Source organism: Schistosoma haematobium, chromosome 2 (genome assembly GCF_000699445.3).
Source record: "Schistosoma haematobium chromosome 2, whole genome shotgun sequence".
NCBI classification, from domain to species: Eukaryota; Metazoa; Platyhelminthes; class Trematoda; order Strigeidida; family Schistosomatidae; genus Schistosoma; species Schistosoma haematobium.
In genome coordinates, this window is record NC_067197.1 from 519312 (window position 1) to 541817 (window position 22506).

At 35.7% G+C, this 22506-nt stretch overlaps 1 protein-coding gene across 1 annotated transcript; it reads left to right on the forward strand.

The window, feature by feature from the left end:
* The first annotated feature begins 538 nt into the window (after window positions 1-538).
* On the forward strand, window positions 539-22276 carry GLOD4 (Glyoxalase domain-containing protein 4). Its single transcript, XM_051214081.1, has 9 exons — window positions 539-717; window positions 7885-8029; window positions 11074-11123; window positions 11166-11286; window positions 11328-11520; window positions 11574-11740; window positions 11781-11894; window positions 13551-13740; window positions 21415-22276. Exons 2-8 carry the CDS (start codon window positions 7940-7942, stop codon window positions 13698-13700), a joined length of 885 nt encoding a protein of 294 aa, XP_051067201.1. The 5' UTR covers window positions 539-717; window positions 7885-7939; the 3' UTR covers window positions 13701-13740; window positions 21415-22276.
* Window positions 22277-22506: the final 230 nt, after the last annotated feature.

A 22506-nucleotide genomic window follows, 5' to 3' on the forward strand; every position in this document is an offset into this window, starting at 1 on the left:
ATAAAGCTGTCATTAGCACAGTCAAACGAAAGCACATTGAAACAAACACTGGTACGGTTGGTTATAATAATAATTGTTTTTATCAAACCAGTCGTGTTCTCGTGATAAATGTGAGTCACTACATACTTGACATATTCCTAAGGACCAAGGACAGTATTTCGCTAAAAATTTAATCGTATTTTCTCTTTTTTACCGTTAAATGATTTTTGGTTCACACCCGTATTTATTGGTAATCCATTGCTACTGTACACAGAAGTCCCTTAAGCGCAAGCTTCTTCTATTCCTACTAGGACCATTTGAAACAACTTGACATTAGATCGCCATACCCTATTCTAAATAATGACTGGGTGTTACCATTTTTGATCTTTTTGCTCCATCCAGCGCTAATCATTTCCGAAGCCACAGGAATTAGATCCCAAAACTTTGGTCGAATAAACTGAAATTGGGTTTCGTTTTTCTCATTGTGTGGTCAATGACTCGAACACCTTACGCGACCGTTGTATCAATCCCACCAATGAACACTTTCAAAGATAAGAGTAATTTTCATAAGTAATTAAGGTTAAGGGACCAATATAGATCCATCAACCTACTGTCCTCATACGTGAGGATTGATAACTTGGGTTCTTGTCCGAGCTATTGCTGATTGAATGTTTGAAGGTACTTTTCAGCGTCACTCAAGGACAACAGTCTGCGCGGAAAGTGGTTACTGCTTGTGAGGTAACTGGTTAGTCCCTTAATTTAACCCATCCACTGGCTTCTCACCAATCATTCTTCTTTCAGTCCGTAAATTCTTTCGTTTTTATTGTTTATTGTGGTATTACGCAATATCCATATACTTTTTTGTGTCTGACAAGTATATCCTACAATCTAGATACAAATAAAAAAGGGAGAATCATTTTCCTGTACCTGGTGAAAAAGTTTGAAATTCAGATGAAAGAAATAAAACCGATATCTTGCGCTTGTTTACATATAGTTAGCGACAGGCTTTCGAGGTCATATGTCCATATGGGCATATGTGTTATATAACACGTGTTATCAGGCGCCTTTTGTTAGAATGGAAATTGATATATTTCATTAACAACAAATGGATTAACGACTGATAAAGAGCATGGGTGTTCACGCCTCTATTTACGGATAGTTCGTGATTTGGAACAAAGTACCATAGGTTTGACGCAACTGTTATTGCTTCTACCAGCACCGTTGACGAATGTTTACAGGTTGTAAGGAAGAAAAGTAGGGATATAAAAGGGAACCCTGCCCCTGTAAAAGTAGTTGAAAAATCGAAAGCTGATCATAGCGACAGATCAGCTATTTTTCATAGAATCAAGGAGAGCGAGAGCTCTGAACCTAAAGCTCGTTTAGAGCATGACATTGTACTAATTAGGCGGCTGCTTAATCAAGTCATGCCTCAAAATATGACCGGGGTCACCTTGCTAAAGGTGTACAGACTAGGGAGTCTAGCGGACTCGAAACCAAGTCATTCCAGACTGCTTAAAGTAGTATTCAGCTCTTCGGACGAACGTGACCTAATTTTACAGAATGGGCACAAATTAAAGGGTTCAGGAGTCTTCATCCGAAAGGACCTACCGTTGGCAGACCGTGTTAAAAGATGGGAAGCCGAGAAAGAACTACAATTAAGGTTAGACGCTGGCGAAAAGGACCTGAAAATTGTAAATTTTCGGGTTGTAAGACTTCGGCAGAGAATGATGCCGAAGTCACTCTGGGTGAAGCACGAAGGCACTTAAACAGGCTTCGGATCTGTTACACCAATGCCCGAAGCTTACTTGATAAGAGATCAGAACTAGGTGTACAGATTGACTCTACAAAGCCAGACATAATCGCAGTTACAGAAACCTGGCTGACACAGGCTATAGATAGTATGGAACTTGATTTCGAGGGTTTTACGTTAGTAAGGGCCGACAGAACACAAAAGCGCAAAGGAGGGGGAGTAGCTCTATTCATTAGGAATGCTATCCCATTCGCCATTATCGATAGTGTATCCCATGAGAGTGGGACGTGTGAATTAGTTAGTTGCCGCTTGAAATGCAAGGGACAAGAGCTGCTGGTTGGTTTGGTCTATCGCAGTCCAAGCTGTGAGGCAAATGAGAACCTGTTAAGCAGTCTCAATACTTGGTCCCAAAGTGGTCGATGTCTAATCCTAGGGGACTTCAATGCACCTATGGTAGACTGGGAAAATCTGCGAACTAAATCGTCGGAGAATTCTTTCGAGAAGGAACTAGTTGATGGGGTTATCACATGTGCTCCAGTTCAACATGTGAAAGAAGCGACAAGGTACGATCCGAACACTGTATCATCCTTATTAGATCTTATACTGACTCACTATGAGGATGATGTTGCGAACCTCCATCATATGCCACCCCTAGGTAAAAGTGACCACGCAGTTTTAATTTTCGACTTCCATATAACTGTCAGTCACGAGCACGCGTCAGCCCAATCCAGACCTAACGTCTGGAAAGCAAATATACCAGATATCATGCACTCAACATCGTTAGTAGATTGGACAATAGACCCAGAGTCCTCAGTTGAAACGGCCTGGGACGCATTTCGAAATTCATACTTAAAAGTTACCACACACCCACATCCCTTGGACTATACCAAAGGGGTCGAAAAACTCACCACCATGGTTCAGTAGGGAGGTCCGTATCCTTCTCCGTAAGAAAAGGAAAATGTGGGATAGATTTAGGTTACTGGGGACTGATGAGTCAAAATCTCAGTATCGAAACGCTCGGAATACTTGTGCCTCGACCCTCCGTAAGTCTAGAAAATTGTACGAAGAAAAGATTGTTAAGGACTCCGTAGAATGTCCTAAACGCTTATATTCTTATATAAAGGAAAGGACAAGGAGAAAAAAGGAAATATTCCTGTTCTATGGGGAGACATTACTGCCGCGTCACTAGTGAAGCACGACTTTGGTAAGGCTCAAGTGTTCTCAAACTACTTTAGCAATGTATACACCATAGAAGCACCCTTCCCATCAGCGTATACAGATCCCCCCATACATACACTGGATAGCGTGACCATTAAAGAACTAGATGTCTTTGGTATTCTAAATAATCTTGACATAGGTAAATCCACGGGGCTCGATGAATTACATCCTAGGCTACTGAAGGAATTATCTAACTTCTTTGCAAGCCCTTTAAGTACATGCTTTAACCTATCCGTTACGCAGGGTCGTTTACCGAAAGACTGGAAAAACGCCATAGTAAGTCCTGTCTTCAAAACAGGCACGAAACACAAACCTGAGAACTACCGCCCCGTTAGCCTAACTAGTGTGGTTGTTAGAATCTTAGAAAAGATTATTCGGAAGGATCTCGATAGAACCGGATCCTCTCGGAGAAGCAGCACGGCGTCAGAATAGGTTATTCTTGTCTCACTAACTTATTAGTGGCTCGTGAAAGCTGGTGCGCTCTTAAGGACCAAAAGCTACCTGTAGTCGTCGCCTTCACTGATTTCAGTAAAGCTTTTGACAAAGTTCCGCACAACCGGCTGTTATGTAAGTTAAGAAAAGTCGGGATTGGAGGCAATTTATTGATGTGGATGAAAAACTTCTTAGTTGGGCGTCAACAAAGAGTAAGGGTGAACTCAAAGTTATCTAGCTAGGAAACTGTGCTTAGTGGAGTGCCCCAGGGTACAGTTTTGGGGCCAGTGCTATTCCGCTTGTATGTAAATGACCTTCCTTGTCTCCTATCATCATCGGTCTTGCTATATGCTGACTATGTCAAGATATGGAAAACGATACGATGTAAGAGTGATAACTTAGAACTTCAAAATGACCTGAAGAAGTTATCTGAATGGTTTCAAATATGGCAGTTGCCGATAAATACTTCCAAGTGTGTTGTGATGCATATCGGTCATCAAGGCACAGATACATACACGATGAATAACACTGAACTACCTGTCGTCCAGACATATAATGACTCAGGAGTTATCGTTAGTTAAGACTTAAAGACTACTGCACACTGCCGTGCAATAACCGCCAAAAGTTTTAGAACGTTATGGTCAATAGTTAGGGCTTTTAGTCATGAAACTGAATATCTTCATAAACCCTCAATTTTTGAGTTTTTTTCAGTTTCAGTTTGGGAAGGACAGGAGGCTCGATGGCCTGTGTTAGTCCTGACAATGGTGGTCTCTCAGTTGACCCAACTTTCTTTTGAAAGAGTCGACGGATGGAGCCTCAACCACGTGCTGAGGCAGTGAATTCCACTCGTTGATGATTCGATGGGAAAGTCGATAGTCAGCTGACAAGTAATTTGTTCTCGGCTTATGAACTTTTTTGGAGTGTCCTCGTAAATTCTCTGTTTTGGAAGACAAGAAAAATGAGGGCATATTAGGTGCAAATTTGTCACTAAGCAATTTGAAAATTGTGATCAAGTCGCCTCTAGTTCTACGATATGACAACGGGAATAGTTTTAGCTTAGCCAGTGAAGCATCATACAGAAGCTTCACTATTCCGGGAATCAGCTTAGTTGCTGTACTCTGAACCTATTCCAAAAGCTGACTGTCTTTTTTTAAGTAGGGGCTAGCCGCTTGTATGCAGTACTCAAGTTTAGGGCGTACGAACACTGAATTGCTTGAGATATTAAGATGAAATATTTTACGGAATCTGCAGAAACGTGGTTTTTTTCAGTCTCATAGGTCCTGTTTCACTGCTGTTTCAATTGCCGTGTAGCGGTTGTTGGCTTCGGTCTAGTTCTATTTTCAGTCTTCAGTAATGGTTTTATTAGGTTAGTGGATCTGTGATGATGCTTACATTTTGTCTTTTAATGAGGTTTCAGCCTTTCTTTGAAGACGTTCACTCATGGGGCTATTACCACTAGTTTGGGTAAGGCATTTGAGTAATTGACCACACAATGAGAAGAACGGAACCCTACTCTGCGTTTATTAGATCACGGGTTTTGAACCTTCTTGTTATGTTGTCGAAGATTATTAGTGCTGGATGAAGCAAACAGATAAGACATATTAACATCCAAGTTGTAATTAAACGCCACCTGACGTTCTACAAAACGATAAAAAGAAAAATTTTAGACGTTTTAAGCACTCCCCTTAAGAGAGTTTGGAAAGACCCTTCCACAATTTTGATCCCATAACACACAAAAACCTTTGGCAGCTGTTGCATTGCAATGCATAGTTGTTTACAATTCATGACTTACCATTACCCCTAAGTCTTTGAGGTCCTACACGCATGGAAGAGATGTGCCGTCATTAATATACTGGTTACTACTTTCGTGTCCAATGAGCATGAGCCCACTCTTTCTTGAATTGGTTTCTAGGCCCTACCATTTGGACCACCTAACTAGTTAGTCTAGGTTAGCTTCGGGAGAAAAATAACAAGCCTTATTCTTAATTGTCTTCCAGATTTTGACATCATCCGCAAATAACAATGTCGATGAATTAAGCAATCGAGAGTAATTTATTGATGTAGATAATGAAAAGTAGGGGACCAAAGATGGTGCCCTGAGGTACGCCACTTTTAACGAGCTTCCGTTTACACAGTGTCCCATTTACCCTCACCCCTGTCTTCAACCCTATAAGAAGTTGTTTATCCACTCTTGTACAGCACCTGCTATTCTGAAGCTCGAGAGTTTCTTTACAAGACCTAGATGAGAAAGCTTTTCAAATACTTTGCTAATGTCCGTGAATGTCACATCGACAGAAATGCAATTAGTTAGGGCTTATGTCCAAACCTTGCTCGCAATATTTAAGTTGGTTAACCGTGAATACTTGTTTTGAAACCCGTGTTGCTCGGGAGTCAACAGATTGAATGGTTCCATGTAACTTAATAACTTAACTTGAATTGCCTTTTCAAGTATATTAACTACTATGCTGGTCAGACTGACAGCTCGGCAGTTAAATACGATCTGTCACTGACTATCCTTAAATATAGGACTAACTAGCACAGGTTCTATAGCTGGTATCTCTGAGCTTTCGTTATAACAAGTATTGTTAACAATGACGTTAGTTTAAGCTTCTCTGAGATAGTTTGATAAGGTCTCAGCTTTGGCCAGATCTGATTAAGCCAATATATCTGAATTTTCGTGCAACTGTAGTGTAATGTATGAAAAAATCGTTTTGAGCAATTAAGGCTAACATATACCAACTGTCTTTCAAAAATGGTACGACATCCAGCTATGGTCTTTTTACATATATCTTCGTGCCAAGTTTCCCAGAGGATAAATATTTTATGCTATAAAATCACGTAACTTAGTAAACCGAATCTGTCTTCGAACCAGTTCTTAGAACCTCAGAGTAACGTTTCTTTAAAGTTCACCTATGTGATTTATTCGTTAACATTCCTTAACTTCTGACTGGAAATAATTTATACGATAGTACACTTACCACTTACTTTTATACTGTCAAAGTAATAATGTCTATCCCTCTTCCTTCTCAATAACTATTTATTCATGTATCTTGATGTGATTTTTGACGTCACAGCGTTTTTTATTAGAGCGTTTATTGTATTATTTATTCAACTATAAGGGTGCTAGTTTTCGTCAATTTAGAGTTTGATATGGATGTGCTAGTTGCCGTCGCCCCTACTCACAGTTGCTTCTTGGCTTGATCACACATAATTGTTATTTTCTATTTTATTGTTGTGTGGTCCGGCATGCCTGCATATACACTACTCTTGCTTGAAATGTAATATTAGTGGAGGCTGATTGCTGATTCCTGGATGCAAACTGCAGGGCAAAAAGAGAAGCTATGGAATCGTGGATCAGTAAGGTCTTGGTAGTTGACTCAAGGTTACTAGTACTTGTTGGACGTATCGTTGGTTAACACAGGGACACTAAATCATAGAAACTAGACTCTGATTGTTGGCTTTGTCACATGATATCAGCAGGCTACCATGAGTCATAACAGGTGAACCAGTATGTCGTGGATTTTGACCTCAGATGTAGAGTTCTATGTAAAAGTAGTAGGACGTTTATTAATTTTTGTCTACGTAGGAGCTTGGAGCCTACATAATACTCGTAGTGAATGGTTGTAGGCTTTGAGTAAGATGACGCCGAACCTCTCAATGATGCAGTTATATCCACTGTCCATCATCCGAATCTGGAGTTGTGGAAAATTCCCAAAGTTTCATTCTTTGATCGTATTTTTATTTTCGAGTCATTTTCTTCTTACCAAAAGTTTCATTACTTTTTGGTGTTGTCTCCCATTCTCTCTCTGTTATTTTGTTGATTTTCTTTCAATGTTCTAATGTAAGGTAGAGCAGATTAGACGAATTCACAATTGTTTCAGTTCATAAGTTTGTGATAGCTGACTGGTACTAATCGAACTAGGTAGTCTAAAAATTCGTCAACCCAGGCTATGTTGAATAGAATAGAAGTAAACTAGAAAAGTGGGGGGAACTGGGACAGGTCATAGACTTCGTTTATAGTTTTACTAACTGTTGTTATAAGCCGTGTCAAGAGGGTCCTCAATACAGCTGTAATATACGACCATAGAATTGGTGATATTGATGAAATTACTTTAAGTGAAGGAGATATGGTTATCGATTGCCTTTACTGAAATGTTAAATACGGGATTGTTCAATAAATTTTATTCTCTGATTCCGTTCGTTTCACCTGATTTTTTGTGCTCATTTACAAAGAAAAGATAGAATGTGGCTAGCGGTGGAATCCCTCTGTTCTCGGTACACGTTAAACATCTGCTTTTCTTATCACTTTGTTTCTGAAGCTTGTGAAGTAGTACCTCCACATCTTCGTGCTAGGCTTAACGTTGTTGATATTTATTTGTTAATGTGAGTTTTCGTTTCCTATTTATACTCGTTTTGCATGATGTACTACTACTAATTCCATCCAAAATATAAACCATAACCACTCTGTAATCTTTGACTTTTATTTTAAATAATTTTAATATCAGTGGATTTCAATTCAAGGAATTAGATATTTTGATCAACTTTAAATTGTCACCTCCTATGAACCATACAAGGGCTTTACACTTTGTTTTCAAAGTGGCCAATCGTAATGAAACAATTGATTTTTACAAACGGATTCTTGGAATGAAGGTATGTTAATGTGTGCACTCTAGATGAAAACAAGTGTATATATATATATATATATATATATATATATATATATATATATATATATATATATATATATATGCGTGTATGTAAGTGATAATAGTGCAAACTTTAGCTGGTTTTGCCTTATTCTATTGATGTTTAGTTGAATAATACATTTTTTAAAATAGTCTACAAGTTCACTTGACCACACGTTTTCCAATACACACACACACACACACATGAGTTTAATTATTCGATAAATGTATAATTATTTATCTAACCATTTTGTGTTTGTTAACTCAAACGATTATTCACAATAGTTTTTTATCACTTCGGCCAATTATTTTCTATACACTAGTTTAGAAATATTTAAGTCATTCTGAGTTTGGAAATTTCTATGGATTCATGTTAACTAGATGATGTTACTTACTTACTTACTTAATTACTTATTTACTTACGCCTGTTACTCCTCGTGAAGGAGCATAGGCCTCTCACCAGCATTCTCCATCCAACCCTGTCCTGGGCAATCCTTTTCAGCTCCTTCCAGTTGTAATTCATCCTTTTCATATCTGCTTCTATTTGCCGACGTAATGTGTTATTTAGCCTTCCTCTTTTCCGCCTTCCTTCAGGATTCCAAGTTAGGGCTTGCCTCGTGATGCAGTTTGATGATTTGCGTAATGTATGTCCCATCCATTTCCATCGTCTTCTCCTAATTTCCTCTTCAGCTGGAAGCTGGTTTGTTCTCTCTCAGAGAAGGCTGTTGCTGATGGTATCCGGCAACTAGATGATGTGTTATTTTGTAATACTTTACATCATAAATACTACCATTTTATAAATTAATTCTACATTAAAGCTGTAGAGATGATATTTTGTATAGTGCTAAAACTTATGTCAACCAAAATGTCGGTCAAAAATGTGACCTAGTGTTAGTATATTGGATTTAAAAAAAATATTGATAGAGATAATATAACTGTCCAGTCTTTTTTCAACTCTATATTACTATTTATATAACAGAAATTGGATAAAAGTAAGAGGCCCCATAGAACATACATAAATATAATGATCAACAAGCTTAGTATCTTATGGTTTGCAATTAGTAAAAAGAATTAGTCACTTACTGAAACTTGCCTGGTTTCTTCTAATGTAGTTCAATTGAAACTGTTAATCTCAAAATAGAAACACAATACGTTTCCCCATGAAGCTTGTAACATTTTAGTAGTATAATTAGTTTTTCTGTAGTTGTGTAAAATTCAAGCTATTAGGGCAAAAATTATCATATGTAGAGAAGTTTTGTTCATCTCTATCAATGAATTTTATTTTTGAAATTGTCTGTGACTTTCCTGTCATTTAAAGTAAACCATGAGATGAGTAATATGAAAGTTAGATGTAGCGTATAAAGATGATTATTCAGTGGATAAGACTGTAATTTGTCGTCGACCAGGTTGTCTAGGATGGGAGTTGTGTGTAACTATTCTATTTATTGATACACAATGGTGGCTATTAAAGGGTTGTTTTCAAAGTTTACTAGGAGCGCCCAAACTAAAATATGGCTGTGTTGGAGTTGTGTTCGCTTGTTTTTGGTTAGAACTGTATTAATCTATATATTGCATAACTTCTAAGCATTAGGGTTTGATGAAATGCCATACCTCATTCAACGAAGTTTTTTTATTTTTCACACACCCGAAAATGTTTTGGCGAATATGTTCTTCATTAGAGAAGAATTAAAAATAACTTTTGATTAGAATTAAGGTCAATGTAACAAAAGCCATATTTCTTCTTGAGATATTTATAATTGATAAATATAGTATTCATGTGATTCGTATTCGTTTAAAGGCTGCATAAAATTGAATACTGTATGATTTGATCACTAGTAAATGACAAACAGATTGAAACTGTATTACCATAATAAATACTAACTATGTTGATTCGATTAAATGTTTACTCTTAGACAGAATAAATCTAGGGAAATGTTCATACTAAATTAAAAGTGTGAAAAATAACGGCAGATTGTAACTTGACGGCTTCTCTTGTCAAAGTAGCTAATGAAATGTAACTCAAATTTGTGTGACTATTTTGTGGTTGAAGGCCTTCTAAGCTGAAGTGAGTACAAAACTCGGACAGTGACTAGAATTTAAGCGCCTAAGCTAATACGATGTCAACTAGGAAATATATTTTCCTATATTCAGACACTTATTGATCACGTGTTCCAGTCTACCCACATCCCTCTTGCTAGTCTAAGTGTTGGTTATGCCGTATGTGTTATTAATGTCGACAGATATAATTAGTATATACCATTGATCGAAAGTGGAATGCCTGACGACAGAAGGTTGAGAAAATCGAAGCGAAGAGAGAAATTGGTATGGAAACAAACAAACAAACAAGTCAGAGGCGATTGATGAGTATTTTGAAAATGAGGTTTTACTGTATGGTTCTCAGGTTTTACCAAGATATTCTGTAATATTGTGTTAAAATGCATTTGGTTGTCCCCACTTAAGTTCTCGTTCACTAAAGTTGCTTAAATCTCTCGATGACTCATTCACATTCCTGCTCGCATTCACTTTGTGTGACTGTGGCTTTAGGGTATGAGCTGTACAGTGATAAAATATATTCGATGCTTCGTACTGTCTTCTGAAATGTATATACAGTCGGGATTTATCAAACAATGGTTGTCGCGACTAGTGATCTACGAAGCCTTAAGAATTATCTTGAAAATAATCCCCGTACTGTAGTTATACTTGATTTTATTTAAAACAAGGATGATATTTAGTTCGTCAATTAGCAAAACGACCCTCTTTTCCTGACATAGCAGTGGTTAATCGAAGCCAGCTGAAAAACTAGGTACTTGACCATTAGATGTTATAGTCTAGCCGGTAAAGAATTACGACTACAAATTGGGTCTTATTAGTTCTTTAATTTCATTTTGGATCCATAGGTAAATGGATCTAAGAGTTGAGGTTATTCCATATGGTATGATCGCTGAAATATTTCTTCATAACTTAATCATTATTTTTTTCTTATTTACTTGTTGCTTGATCACTTCACAGGTGTTACGACATGAAGAATTTACTGAAGGTTGTAAAGCTTCATGTAACGGGTAATTAACCTTAATCAATATTGATTCACATCATTCATTTAGACCATATGATGGAAAGTGGAGCAAAACCATGATAGGTTATGGACCTGAGGATAATCATTTTGTTGTTGAGTTGACTTATAATTATGGGATTGGTGCTTATCAACTTGGCAATGATTTCCAGGTGTGTTTTTTGTCTGTTTCATCTCTCCTAAATGATAACAGTATATTCGTATTCATAATAAGGATGCATATTCAAGAATTATCGGTGGATCATGGCCTATCACATTGAAAGAGTCGAATTCAGTAAAAGTGGAAGCTCCTGGTGGATATGCATTTTGGGTGCATAACAGTGATAGTAACGGGGATCCAGTCCAAATGGTGGCTTTGTCTACTTCAAATCTCAAACGATCCATTGGTATACTGTATTTCTACTCTCCTTCCTAAAAACTTTCTTCTATTATTATACAGATTATTGGTCTCATAAACTTAGTATGACACTTGTGTCATCTAGCTCAGATGAAGCGGTGTTTTGTTATTCACCAAATCAGTGTAGTTTAAAACTAATTTCCATTCAAAAGCCCATTGATCATGCCAGCGCATTTGGTCGTATAGCTTTTGCATGCCCAACTAGTCAAGTAACACTTATTTTAAACATAATTATTAATTTACCTATAGTTACCAATCTTACAACAAACAATGGATTCACAAAATGAAACGATTCTTACTCGTCTAGTCAGCTTGGATACGCCAGGAAAAGCTACTGTACAAGTGATTATTTTAGCTGATCCAGTAGGTTTATTCTTTCGTTGATTTGTATCACTTTTGTACAATTGAAGCTGTTGAACAATTTCTATAATTTCCTAATTGTTAACTGGAATAATATATCTTCTTTATACCTGCCAGTACGTTATAGTAGGTCATTAGAGGACAATTCAACAAGATTAATGAGAAAATGTAAATCGTACGTGATAAAGCTGTGGTGATGCCAAGTGTGTAGACTGGGATTTTAGGCTTTTGATTTACACAAAGCAGTATGCTTAATAAGAAGGTGAGAGTATATCAGCTCGACTTTCTAATTAAACTCAAATGCAATCTAATGGGCCAATGGATGGAGTTATCATTAGGCGAAAGACAGAAGATAAGCAAGTTTAACTCCAAATCTGTAACTTTGTAATTCTAATGTGTTGGGTTTACTAAGATACAAATAAACATGAACTATCTTTACAGTTCAGTAGCAACAATACATAGAATGTTGAAAAAACAAGTTGCAACATAATTTGGGGACATTTAAGAACTACTGGGTTACCAAGTTTGATCGTAACTCCACAGGTTATTCCAGTTGTAAAGTTAGGTTGCTCAATGTTTATGCGAACCTGAGTCAATTAAAATGGCTTACATATACGTTATGCATGGTGGATAATTGCCTGATTTTGAGTGAGCAACACAGATAAAGGAAGTATGTCAGTTGTTGACTAAATAGATCAGTGATTAAACAATCAAATCGTTCGACTTTAAGCCACGTAGTCGCGGGTCCGAACTCCGCTGAACCTTTTTCAGTTTAGTCGAACGGTCAGTGTCACTAGTCCTCACACTTATATTCGTGATCAAAGCCAAGTACATGAACTCATACTTAATAAATAATTAAGTAGAAAATACTAACAAATGTATGACTTAGTGGATTTGGCTTGAATGAAATAGAGGGAACGCGTCTAGCCTGTATTTAGCCATTGTTTATCTTACACTGGTATCATAATAAAAGCAGTGACAGTCTATCCATAAAAAGGGGAAACTTGCAGTAGAATAAAAGAAATTTGAGCTCCACGGCAGTCAAAATCATTGTACAAATTGTTTTTTTCGTACGCGCGACTTATGACTCACTTGATGTTTTTTTTATTTATTTACTATGCTTGATTCGACTGTTCATTGTGCAATTTTTCGAAATATCACTCTGTTATTCAGTTGTTTAACAAATTAGACGTCTATAATTATGATGTTAACTATAATCACAATCTGTCTAATTTAGCTCAAGCGATAGGATAGTGTCATTAGCCCATCACAAAATGAATGTGATGTGTGGTGTTGGAAGTAATATATGATTGGTCGTTGAGCGTGAACGAGCAGCCACAGCCTACAAACTATTAAATATGTAATCTACCTTCTTGTCATTGATTTCTACTCCGAACTCACTGAGTGTGACTGTTTGTAATTGCATTGGATAAAGTGTTATCTAGTGTTCATTTGGTTTTGTATTTTGGGTCGTGAATCTTGGTTCCGATAAAACGTGATTAGTATTATTCTCATAGTGTTAACGTATCCTCATAATATATGTGAGAGAAAAAAAGTTATTTTAAACCATCCATTATACCAGAGTTTCACTGCAATTTGACTTTGTACTGAATTTAGTATGGACCTTCTTTTCTGTTTACTTAATTACCTCTTATTTAGGACGGTCATGAAATCTGTTTTGTTGGAGATGAAGCTTTTAGACAGTTGTCACAAGTGGATTCACAAGCGGATAATCTACTACAATCAGCTATAGCCTCAGATAAAAGTGATGAATGGTTCAATAAACATGGTGGCAAGACAACGAAATAAAAGGATTGCTTTCAACTCATTGAATCTTGTGTTGTTTACGGTATCATGAATTGTCATGTGTGGAATGTTTTATTTTTTTATTGTTTTTTCTCTCTAATAATATACACTGTTATATAGCATTCTTGTGGATTATTTAACCAACCATCCATTGAATAGTAAGATATAATTTTTACACTGTAAAATGTATCTAGGCTGAATGTGTAGTTTTGGTTCAGTTGAAAACAATTTAAAATATACGTGGAAATCCTTAATTCAAAACTTATATCTGTTACCATTGAGCAAACGTTGACATGAGTTTTAATAGAATTTGACAAAGGGAAATTAACGGAATCAATATATTTACATAACACTGATTGTTGTGGTAAATACTCACCTATTTTCAGTCGGACAAGAAGGTTTACGATAATATTGCAAACAGCATATAATAATGAAATATGTCATTGGTCAGTAAACATACTTACACACTTACAGACACACACATACGCCTGTTACGCTTGGTGGAGCATAGGTCGTCGACCAGAATTCTAAAACCAAATCTTTCCTGGGCTTCCCTTTCCAGTTTTTGGGATGTGCTATTCATTCTTTAGATATTTGTTTCCAATCCCCGGCACAAAGTGTTGCTCAAGGTCAGAGGAGAAGAGGAAGATCAAAGAACACGGCACGCCGAGAAATGTAGGTGGATATGAGAATAATGAACAATAATTGGATAGAAATAGAAAGGAAGACCCAGAAAAGAGTCGGTTGGAGAATGCTGGTCGGCAGTCTATGCTCCATTTGGAGTAGCAGACGTCAGTAAGTAGGTAACGTTCTTCAGCTGTAGGGATGCTGCACTTGCTTTTCTAATCTACGTCTTCAAATCTGCATCCGATCCTCATTGTTTATCAGTGATGCTGCTCAGGTAAGTGGAAGTTTTCATCTCTCCCATAGCTTTTCCAAGTGTGATTGGGTTGTGCTTGTTGTGAATTATTGACGCAGACGCCGTTGCTAGAGTGGCTTTCCTCACCTGCAATTGTTGCTCTGTATGAGGTATAAAAGCTAGGTTGTCTACGAAGTGCAAATCGTTTAGTTGCACCCTACCTGTTCATTGTATTCCCTGCTTCACCTGAGATACTCAGGTCTTCATAATCCAGTCGACCACTAGAATAAAGAAAAGGGTTGAGACTAGGCAGCCTTGTCTAACTTCTATTGTCACTTTGACTGGATCTGTCAGCTGTCGTCCGTCGTATGAATTCTGGTTGAAGTTGACGATTTTTTCAGGTATACCATAGTGTCGGAGATGGTTCCATAAGGTTCTCCTATCCACGATATCAAACGCTTTCTCATAGTTAAGGAAGTTGATGTATATTGACAAGTTCCATTCAATTGACTGTTCAATGATGATCCGTCATGTCACGATTCGGTCTGTGCGCGATCGATCCTTACGGAATCCAGCCTGTTGATCTGGAATATGGCCGTTTACTGGATCTTTCATTCGGTTTATCAACATTGTTGAATATATATATATATATATTGGTGTGGAACCAAAGTGAATAACTTGTGGAAAATAAATATTTCTGTCGTTTTATATTCTTCTAAATGTCTAAATTGAATTCTCTCTTTGTTGAGTTTTTTTTATTCACCTGCCCTCAGTAACAGTTCATCTGAATTCATGTAAAATTTTGAATGAAGATAAGTGTCTATAACTGACTGATTTGATGTTCAACATCAGAACTATTGACTGATATCCATTCACATCGTTTTCACATTCTCCGCAGTTATGACTTCAAACTAATATACATTGAAACGATTCACAAATTACGACAAATACCCTACACCCATAGTTCATAAATAAAAAATCTAAATGGATTAACATTGATAAATCTAATTCATGAGTTAATTGAAAAGTGTTGTGAACACTTTTTGTTTGTAGGAAATAATCAGTAAACAAAGAAAATAGATCAAATCAAATGCGCGCCGAAATAGAAAGCTCATTTAAATGTTTAAATGATAAGCAATTTTCATTAGAAATCAAATCATGTTCAATAGTTAATGTTTGTATTCAAAAGAATATTGACTATATTTAGCTTAGCTTGCCATTAAAGCACATTTGCTGATGAGTCCACAGTTGCGCGAACATGAACTCAATGAATAGAATAAGATTATAAATATTAAGGTGAAACGTTAACCATGTAGAACTGTGATGATGATGAATATCAGACGTTATCTCGTTTATGCAAAAACATTATTCGTAGTAAATAACTGTTGTTTTGTAGTTGGAATTCTGTACATGAATATCTAGACAAATACATCATAAATTGGCAAGGCAAAGTATGTTCTAAAAAGTTTGTGATTTACATTAAATGAAATTACAGATTCGAGATTCACTATTGTTAAATAAGAAAGAAAGATTAGTTCAGCGAACAGTTCTCTTTTCGGCGAATTCATTTTCAAAGCTTTACAATCGCACATATATGGACACTTATTTTTACAGGGTGATAATAATACTGATAATAAACTTCTGTTATACATGGTGACAGTGAGGTTAAATAAACAAAGGCACAAAAAGCTTAATATCAGACCTCACTAAAAGTTTAAAAACTACAGAAACACAGCACAACTTTCCTAACAACCCTGAGAAATGTGTTTAATCATTCTTCAATATCGTTGACAAATGTACAATTAAAAGCCTTATCTTTGGGGATAAAATTCTGCGACATTAATGAAAAAGTTGACAAAATCAACACACATTTTCAATTCGAAAACTTAATCAAACAAACAAATGGTCTTAATCCAATCTCTGGTCAAGAATTCCAACGTTTCAAATCTACTCTTCTTGACAGCTGCAACCAATATATTAGCACAAAAGTAACAGGCAAAAGTCTACTAACAAAAGAACATAGAAATCAGATAAAACTACTTAGAAATAATAAAGACTTGATCATAACACGTCCAGATAAAGGTGCTGGTTTAGTGCTGGTAGATTGCATGAGTTATGTTGAAAAAATGACAACGTTGTTATCAGATGACACCAAATTCTCAAAACCCATCAATGAGAAAAACAAGACTGAAATTATAGAAAAGCAACTGATTGATGTACTTAAGAGAATGAAAAATGAGCAGTTAATCAACGAACAGGTCTTTGAGCACATAAAACCAACAGCATCAATAATACCGCGATTATACGGTCTGCCAAAAATACACAAAACCTGGCTTATCTCTTAGACCGATTCTCGATATGTCTGGATCCCCTTACCACCCTATAGCAAAGTGGTTGGCGAATCTCTTAGAACCCGTTGGAAAACTCATTTGTAAACATTCCGTACGTGATACTTTTGAATTTATCGAGCAAATAAAAGAAGTGAATGTAAGTGACAAAATTATGCTATCTTTGGATGTGGAAACATTATTCACTAATGTTCCACTCACAGAGACCATTAATTTTATCTGTAAGTACGTAAACAATACTGAGATAAACATTGGGATACCTGAGGTTTATTTGAAGGAATTATTACTACGTTGTACTTGCAATGTACAGTTCACATTCAACGATGTAATTCATAGACAGAAGGATGGTATAGCAATGAGACCCCCACTTGGTACATTACTGGCAGGTTGCTTCATGGCCAGTTTAGAAAACAACCAACTCAAAAGGATTATAGAAAACCTCCACTTGTATAAAAGATATGTGGATGATATCTTTATCATTTGTGACAATAAATGTAACTTAAGGGATCTCCTAGAGACATTTAATAATTGTCACCCATCAATAAAATTCACACTTGAAGTTGCAAGCAAACAAAATATTCACTTCCTTGATGTAGATATGACAAGAAAACAAGATGCTACCTTAAAAAGATCTATCTACAGGAAACCCATGTGGAATGGCCAACTATCAAATTTCCACAGTTGGGTTCCCATCAGCCGAAAAAGAAACTTAATAATAACTCTCGCCACAAGAATACGAAGAATCTGTAGCCCCGAGGTCGTAGAGAAAGAATTGGGCCTTTTAAAAGAGATACTTATCAGAAATGGATATCCTTCTATATTCATTGATAAGAACATGAAGCCGAAAATGCCAAAACTACAAACAACTACAGTAGAAAAGAAAATTTTATACATGAACATCGACTTCAAAGGTGATAGAGCCGCTTATATCTAAAAGAGGAGAATTTCGGATTCTTTAAAAAGAACATTCTTCGCAGCAACATTGCGAATATTATTCTCCAGCCGATCACTGTTCACCAATAATCTGAAAGATAAATTATCTCATCTGACCAATTCAATGTGCATCTACCAATTTACCTGCTCTTGTAGAGCTAGGTATATAGGTCGTTCGATGCGTACTTTATCCAAAAGAATTCAAGAACATTGTCCGGCGTGGCTACAAGGAGGAGGCAACGGCTCAATAAGAAGTTCTATAATCGAACACCTTGTGAACACAGGTCATTCAATCAAGACAGACTCTGCGTTCAAAGTCATCTACAAGGTAAGTAGAAGCCTTCCTAAGACAATTAGACTGCATCTTCTTTGCATTGCCGAGGCAATAGCCATACATTTTGAAAAACCAGAATTCTGTGTACAAAAGAGACTAGTACAACCTCTTCTTTTACCATGGTCTTAATGTATTAAAAAAAAATTTATTTCTCTTTCTTCATACTCTTGTTCTTTTACAGCCACCTGCTTCACCTTCCGTCTTCCCTTCAAATCTTCTACCCCCAACCGGTTTGTTTTTATTTTCACGATCATTCATCTCTGCCTCAACATTTTGTGTTATTTTAGCATGCTGAGCCATCCTTACCCGATGAATACTTAAGCCATTAACTATCAAACTTTCCTTGTTTAAAAATTTTTTTACCTTTGTTTATTTAACCTCACTGTCACCATGTATAACAGAAGTTTATTATCAGTATTATTATTATCACCCTGTAAAAATAAGTGTCCATATATGTGCGATTGTATAGCTTTGAAAATGAATTCACCGAAAAGAGAACTGTTCGCTGAACTAATCTTTCTTTCTTATTTAATGTCATAATGGGTGTATTCCGCTTATTAAAAAATTCACTATTGTGTTTAGTGGAAATATTGTTTAGACAAGTTAAATCTCTTTTTTTTCGGGAGTCATGACCAAACTGTGGTGAATAAATATCCAGGAGTTTACCAAATTCTTTGGCGCTGAAATATTAAAGCCAGATCAAATTGAGTTGAGTACAAAATGGTTTACTGATATAATTAAACTTACTACTAATTAGTAGTGTAAACGTTTATTTTATAAGTACTGGCTTAAGGTAGAAAAGTAATGAGTAATGGACAACTGTTGTTTCCTATTACTGAACTCCGTATTCATGACTGCAACAGGGATCGAACCCAGAAACTTTGAGTCTCAAAATAAGTGGTAAATATTAATCTCCTGAATTGGCATCTAATAGCTTACATTCATAATTTCATTCAATTTGCAATATTGTGCGACCTTTTGTCCTTTCAATATCTATACTTGTTTACATTGTAATTAGTATACATAAAACTAGTTATGTAGTAATTAGCAATACGCTTCCGATCATATACACGTATGCAAAATTAAGTAGATAAACGTCTGAACAATTGATGATACAGTAAAAAAAAGTCGACGACGAAGAAAATTCCATTCAGTAAACAATAAATATCTAAAGTACGTCATATTAAAGTACAATGCAAGAAATGCCTGGATTCTTTTTGAGGCGTCCACTGTATTCTGTGCTTCTTCTGAGATATGGAGGTCTATATAATCTAGTTAAACGGCTGAAGAAAATGAAATAGTGAGAATAAGAAGCCCTATTGATTGCTGGTTATTTGTTCTACTTTATATCAGTCTAAATTACATTTCCTACAATTAAGTTTGTTCATGTTTAATTTTTTAAACCTTTCAAGTAACTTATTTAATAGAACAGTAATAATTTGTAGATCTTGATATTAGTCTTATCATGTTTGTATGGACATATGTGCTTCTTTAGGTTTATCATACATTTAGTGTACGCGGAGAACTAGTTTTATAGAAAATGTTCAATTCAACTGATCTCAAATAAAGAAAACAAATCATTGGGTTATTCGTTAGCGTAATCATTCGACATCTAAGGGAAATACACCTTCCTAAATACAAAACAGTCTAATGGATCTCTGATCTCCCAGACATTGTATTCTGTCAACAGTAAAACACTGAAGTTTAAATTGACGTCATATTAACTTGTTGCTTTTGAACACCTCAACTACATTTAACTCTGTTAACTTTTAACTTTATAAACCCATTCTACTATCACAATCGTCATCAAAACAGTCCAAGTATTTATAAATATTTGTCTCTGCACAATATTCAATGCTCGATGGTCAGATATCATCAGCAACAGCCTACCATGTGTGAGAACAAACCAGCTTTCAACTGGTGATGAAATCGAGAAAAGACGGTGAAGGTGAATAATACATATATCGCTGAAACCATCAACTGCATCACAAGGTATGCGCTGATTTCACGTCCTGGGTGGAAACAGAAAAAATGAAAGGCACCTTGTGTCGTGAATTGAAAGCAAACGTCAAAAGGATTAACACCACCTGGAAATAACTGAATAGGTTTGTCTAGAACAGGGTTGGATGATGAGTGCTTGTGGGATGCCTATGCTACAACGAGGTTGTAAGTACATTAATTATGGTCGATTCAGGTATTTCCCAATAGAGATACAGATAAACACATTCAAATTTCAATTTATACAGTTGATCGCAGTAGAATGTATCAGCTGCTAATACACTTAGAACTCTCTACATTTCCATTAGTTGTCGAAACTGATCTTCGTTTGAACGCGGAGCTATTTTGGGTTCAACATTAAAACATTCAAGTGCTGGTAATAGGTATACGGAATTTATTAGTCGCCATCGAAGATGTACTGAAAAAGAAAGAAATCATTCGAAAAGAAAAATCTCTGTCCGGATTTGGAAGAAATACAAAGATACACCGCATGTAACTAATAAGTTGTTTGAATGACTTTAAGTGAAAACCGCATGACATTAGGTAGGCAGTATTCAATCCGACAGCGGTAGAGTTTAACATTTAAACTATGACATTCGTTTTCACTTTCATCATGAAATTACATTGAGAAATTTTGATAATGATTTATTATTATGATTATGACCAGTGGCTTCATTCAACATTATGTGTCTGGAACAGTATTGAATTCTCAGCACAAAGTATTTCAATAAGTTTCCTTCATAAAAAAGTAGAAAAAGTGAAATTACTGACAACCTCATACATAAGTTGAACAGATAAATTATACGGAATTCAATAAAATGTTTCTTTAGAAGACTAAGAGTCTGTACAATTAGAAATGTGTGTGAGAATACAAGCTATTTACTCAGTCATGTGGAACAACTTGTTTCTCACAGAGTATGTATTTTCTAGATAAGGTATTGTCAAGCTTTTATACCATTATTCGCATTCGTGAATACAAATGTACTTACATGTTTTACCGGACGATATGTAAGGTGAATGATATGAATGAAATGGATGGTTAGTATCCGATAAGATAACACCTGTCAGGTTTTAGCAAGACATGAATTGTCTATTCACAAGCATTTTTTATTGACCTCAAGAGATTGAACATACACCTTGCATTGTTCTTCATTTATTACAATCACTGATCAATTTAATCTACATAACTGAACACATTCAATTCTACTTTCACCCGATCAATTAAAAAACTTATTATCTCTTTAGATCTTAGCCTCTATTTAAAGTCAGCTGTACAATATGGTGGTCAAATGGAATGGGTTTAGCTTTGGTCAGAAGATACAATATGGTAGTCAAATAAAATGGATGTGACTTTGATCAGAGGACACAATTTCATAATAAACGATGATGAAATCATCTGACAGAATTTGTTTTATTGAAATCAAATTCAAATGTCAAAGTGTAAATTTTGACATCCAATCCATACAATCTGTGCTACTTTGATTTGAACGAATCGAATAAAATCAGTGCCTCATTGACCGCTAATTAATTGACTATTCCAGATAACAAACGGTTAGTTTATGAACATGTGAGCAAGCATTTTAAATTACAAGTTAACCATTCATTTAGTTTGAAGTATTGTAAATCATATCCAAATGATGGTTCATCAATACGAGTGAGGAATTTCAACAAACGTTGGATAAATATCAGCTCATTGTTAACAATATGTAGAAGAATATTGAAAATGGATGAGTTCGTCTACCATACTATGATTGGTTAAAAACGAGCATAAAATTTGATCTTTTCAATGGTTACTTTGAATTATCAAATTAGAAAGAAACGGCTATACACTTCGAAAGTCTATATAGAAACGTGACAATTTCCATTAAAATTTAATTTTTCTACTTTAAGCAAGAACACGAGGTGAGTGTAAAGCTGCACACACACGAACAAAATGCGTGTATCATACAAATTGAATTTTTTTCTTCAATGAGATAATGTTGTTTTTTCTTTATCTGGAAGATTTTCGATACACTATTTTATTTCTTTCATCAATAACACTTTGTTTGATCATCGTTGTGCTTTACAAATTCTTCCAATGTTAAGACATTTGTAATGTGATTTTTGAAAATGAATCATCTCAGTATGTAAGTAATGAGTCTGATTGTAATATGTATACTCAGTCTCTTCATTATATGTATTCAATGAGAATTAATTTCAATCGGTCACATCCAGTTCTGAATGGCAATTTTGAAAAAGTTTATCTTATGAAAGTGAGTTGACTAAATTTAGTAATACAGTTAATTAATTATATGGTTTCATCCTTTTAGATTAATGAACCGAAGTTTTAGTTTAAAT

What these genes read in the sequence shown, in the direction of transcription:
- GLOD4 (XM_051214081.1), top strand. Translation starts at nt 7,940, where the DNA reads ATGAACCATACAAGGGCTTTACACTTTGTTTTCAAAGTGGCCAATCGT. An exon ending in TGTAAAGCTTCATGTAACGG is followed by an intron (nt 11,124 to 11,165) that starts GTAATTAACCTT and finishes TCATTCATTTAG; the next exon opens with ACCATATGATGGAAAGTGGA. An exon ending in AAATCTCAAACGATCCATTG is followed by an intron (nt 11,521 to 11,573) that starts GTATACTGTATT and finishes ATTATTATACAG; the next exon opens with ATTATTGGTCTCATAAACTT.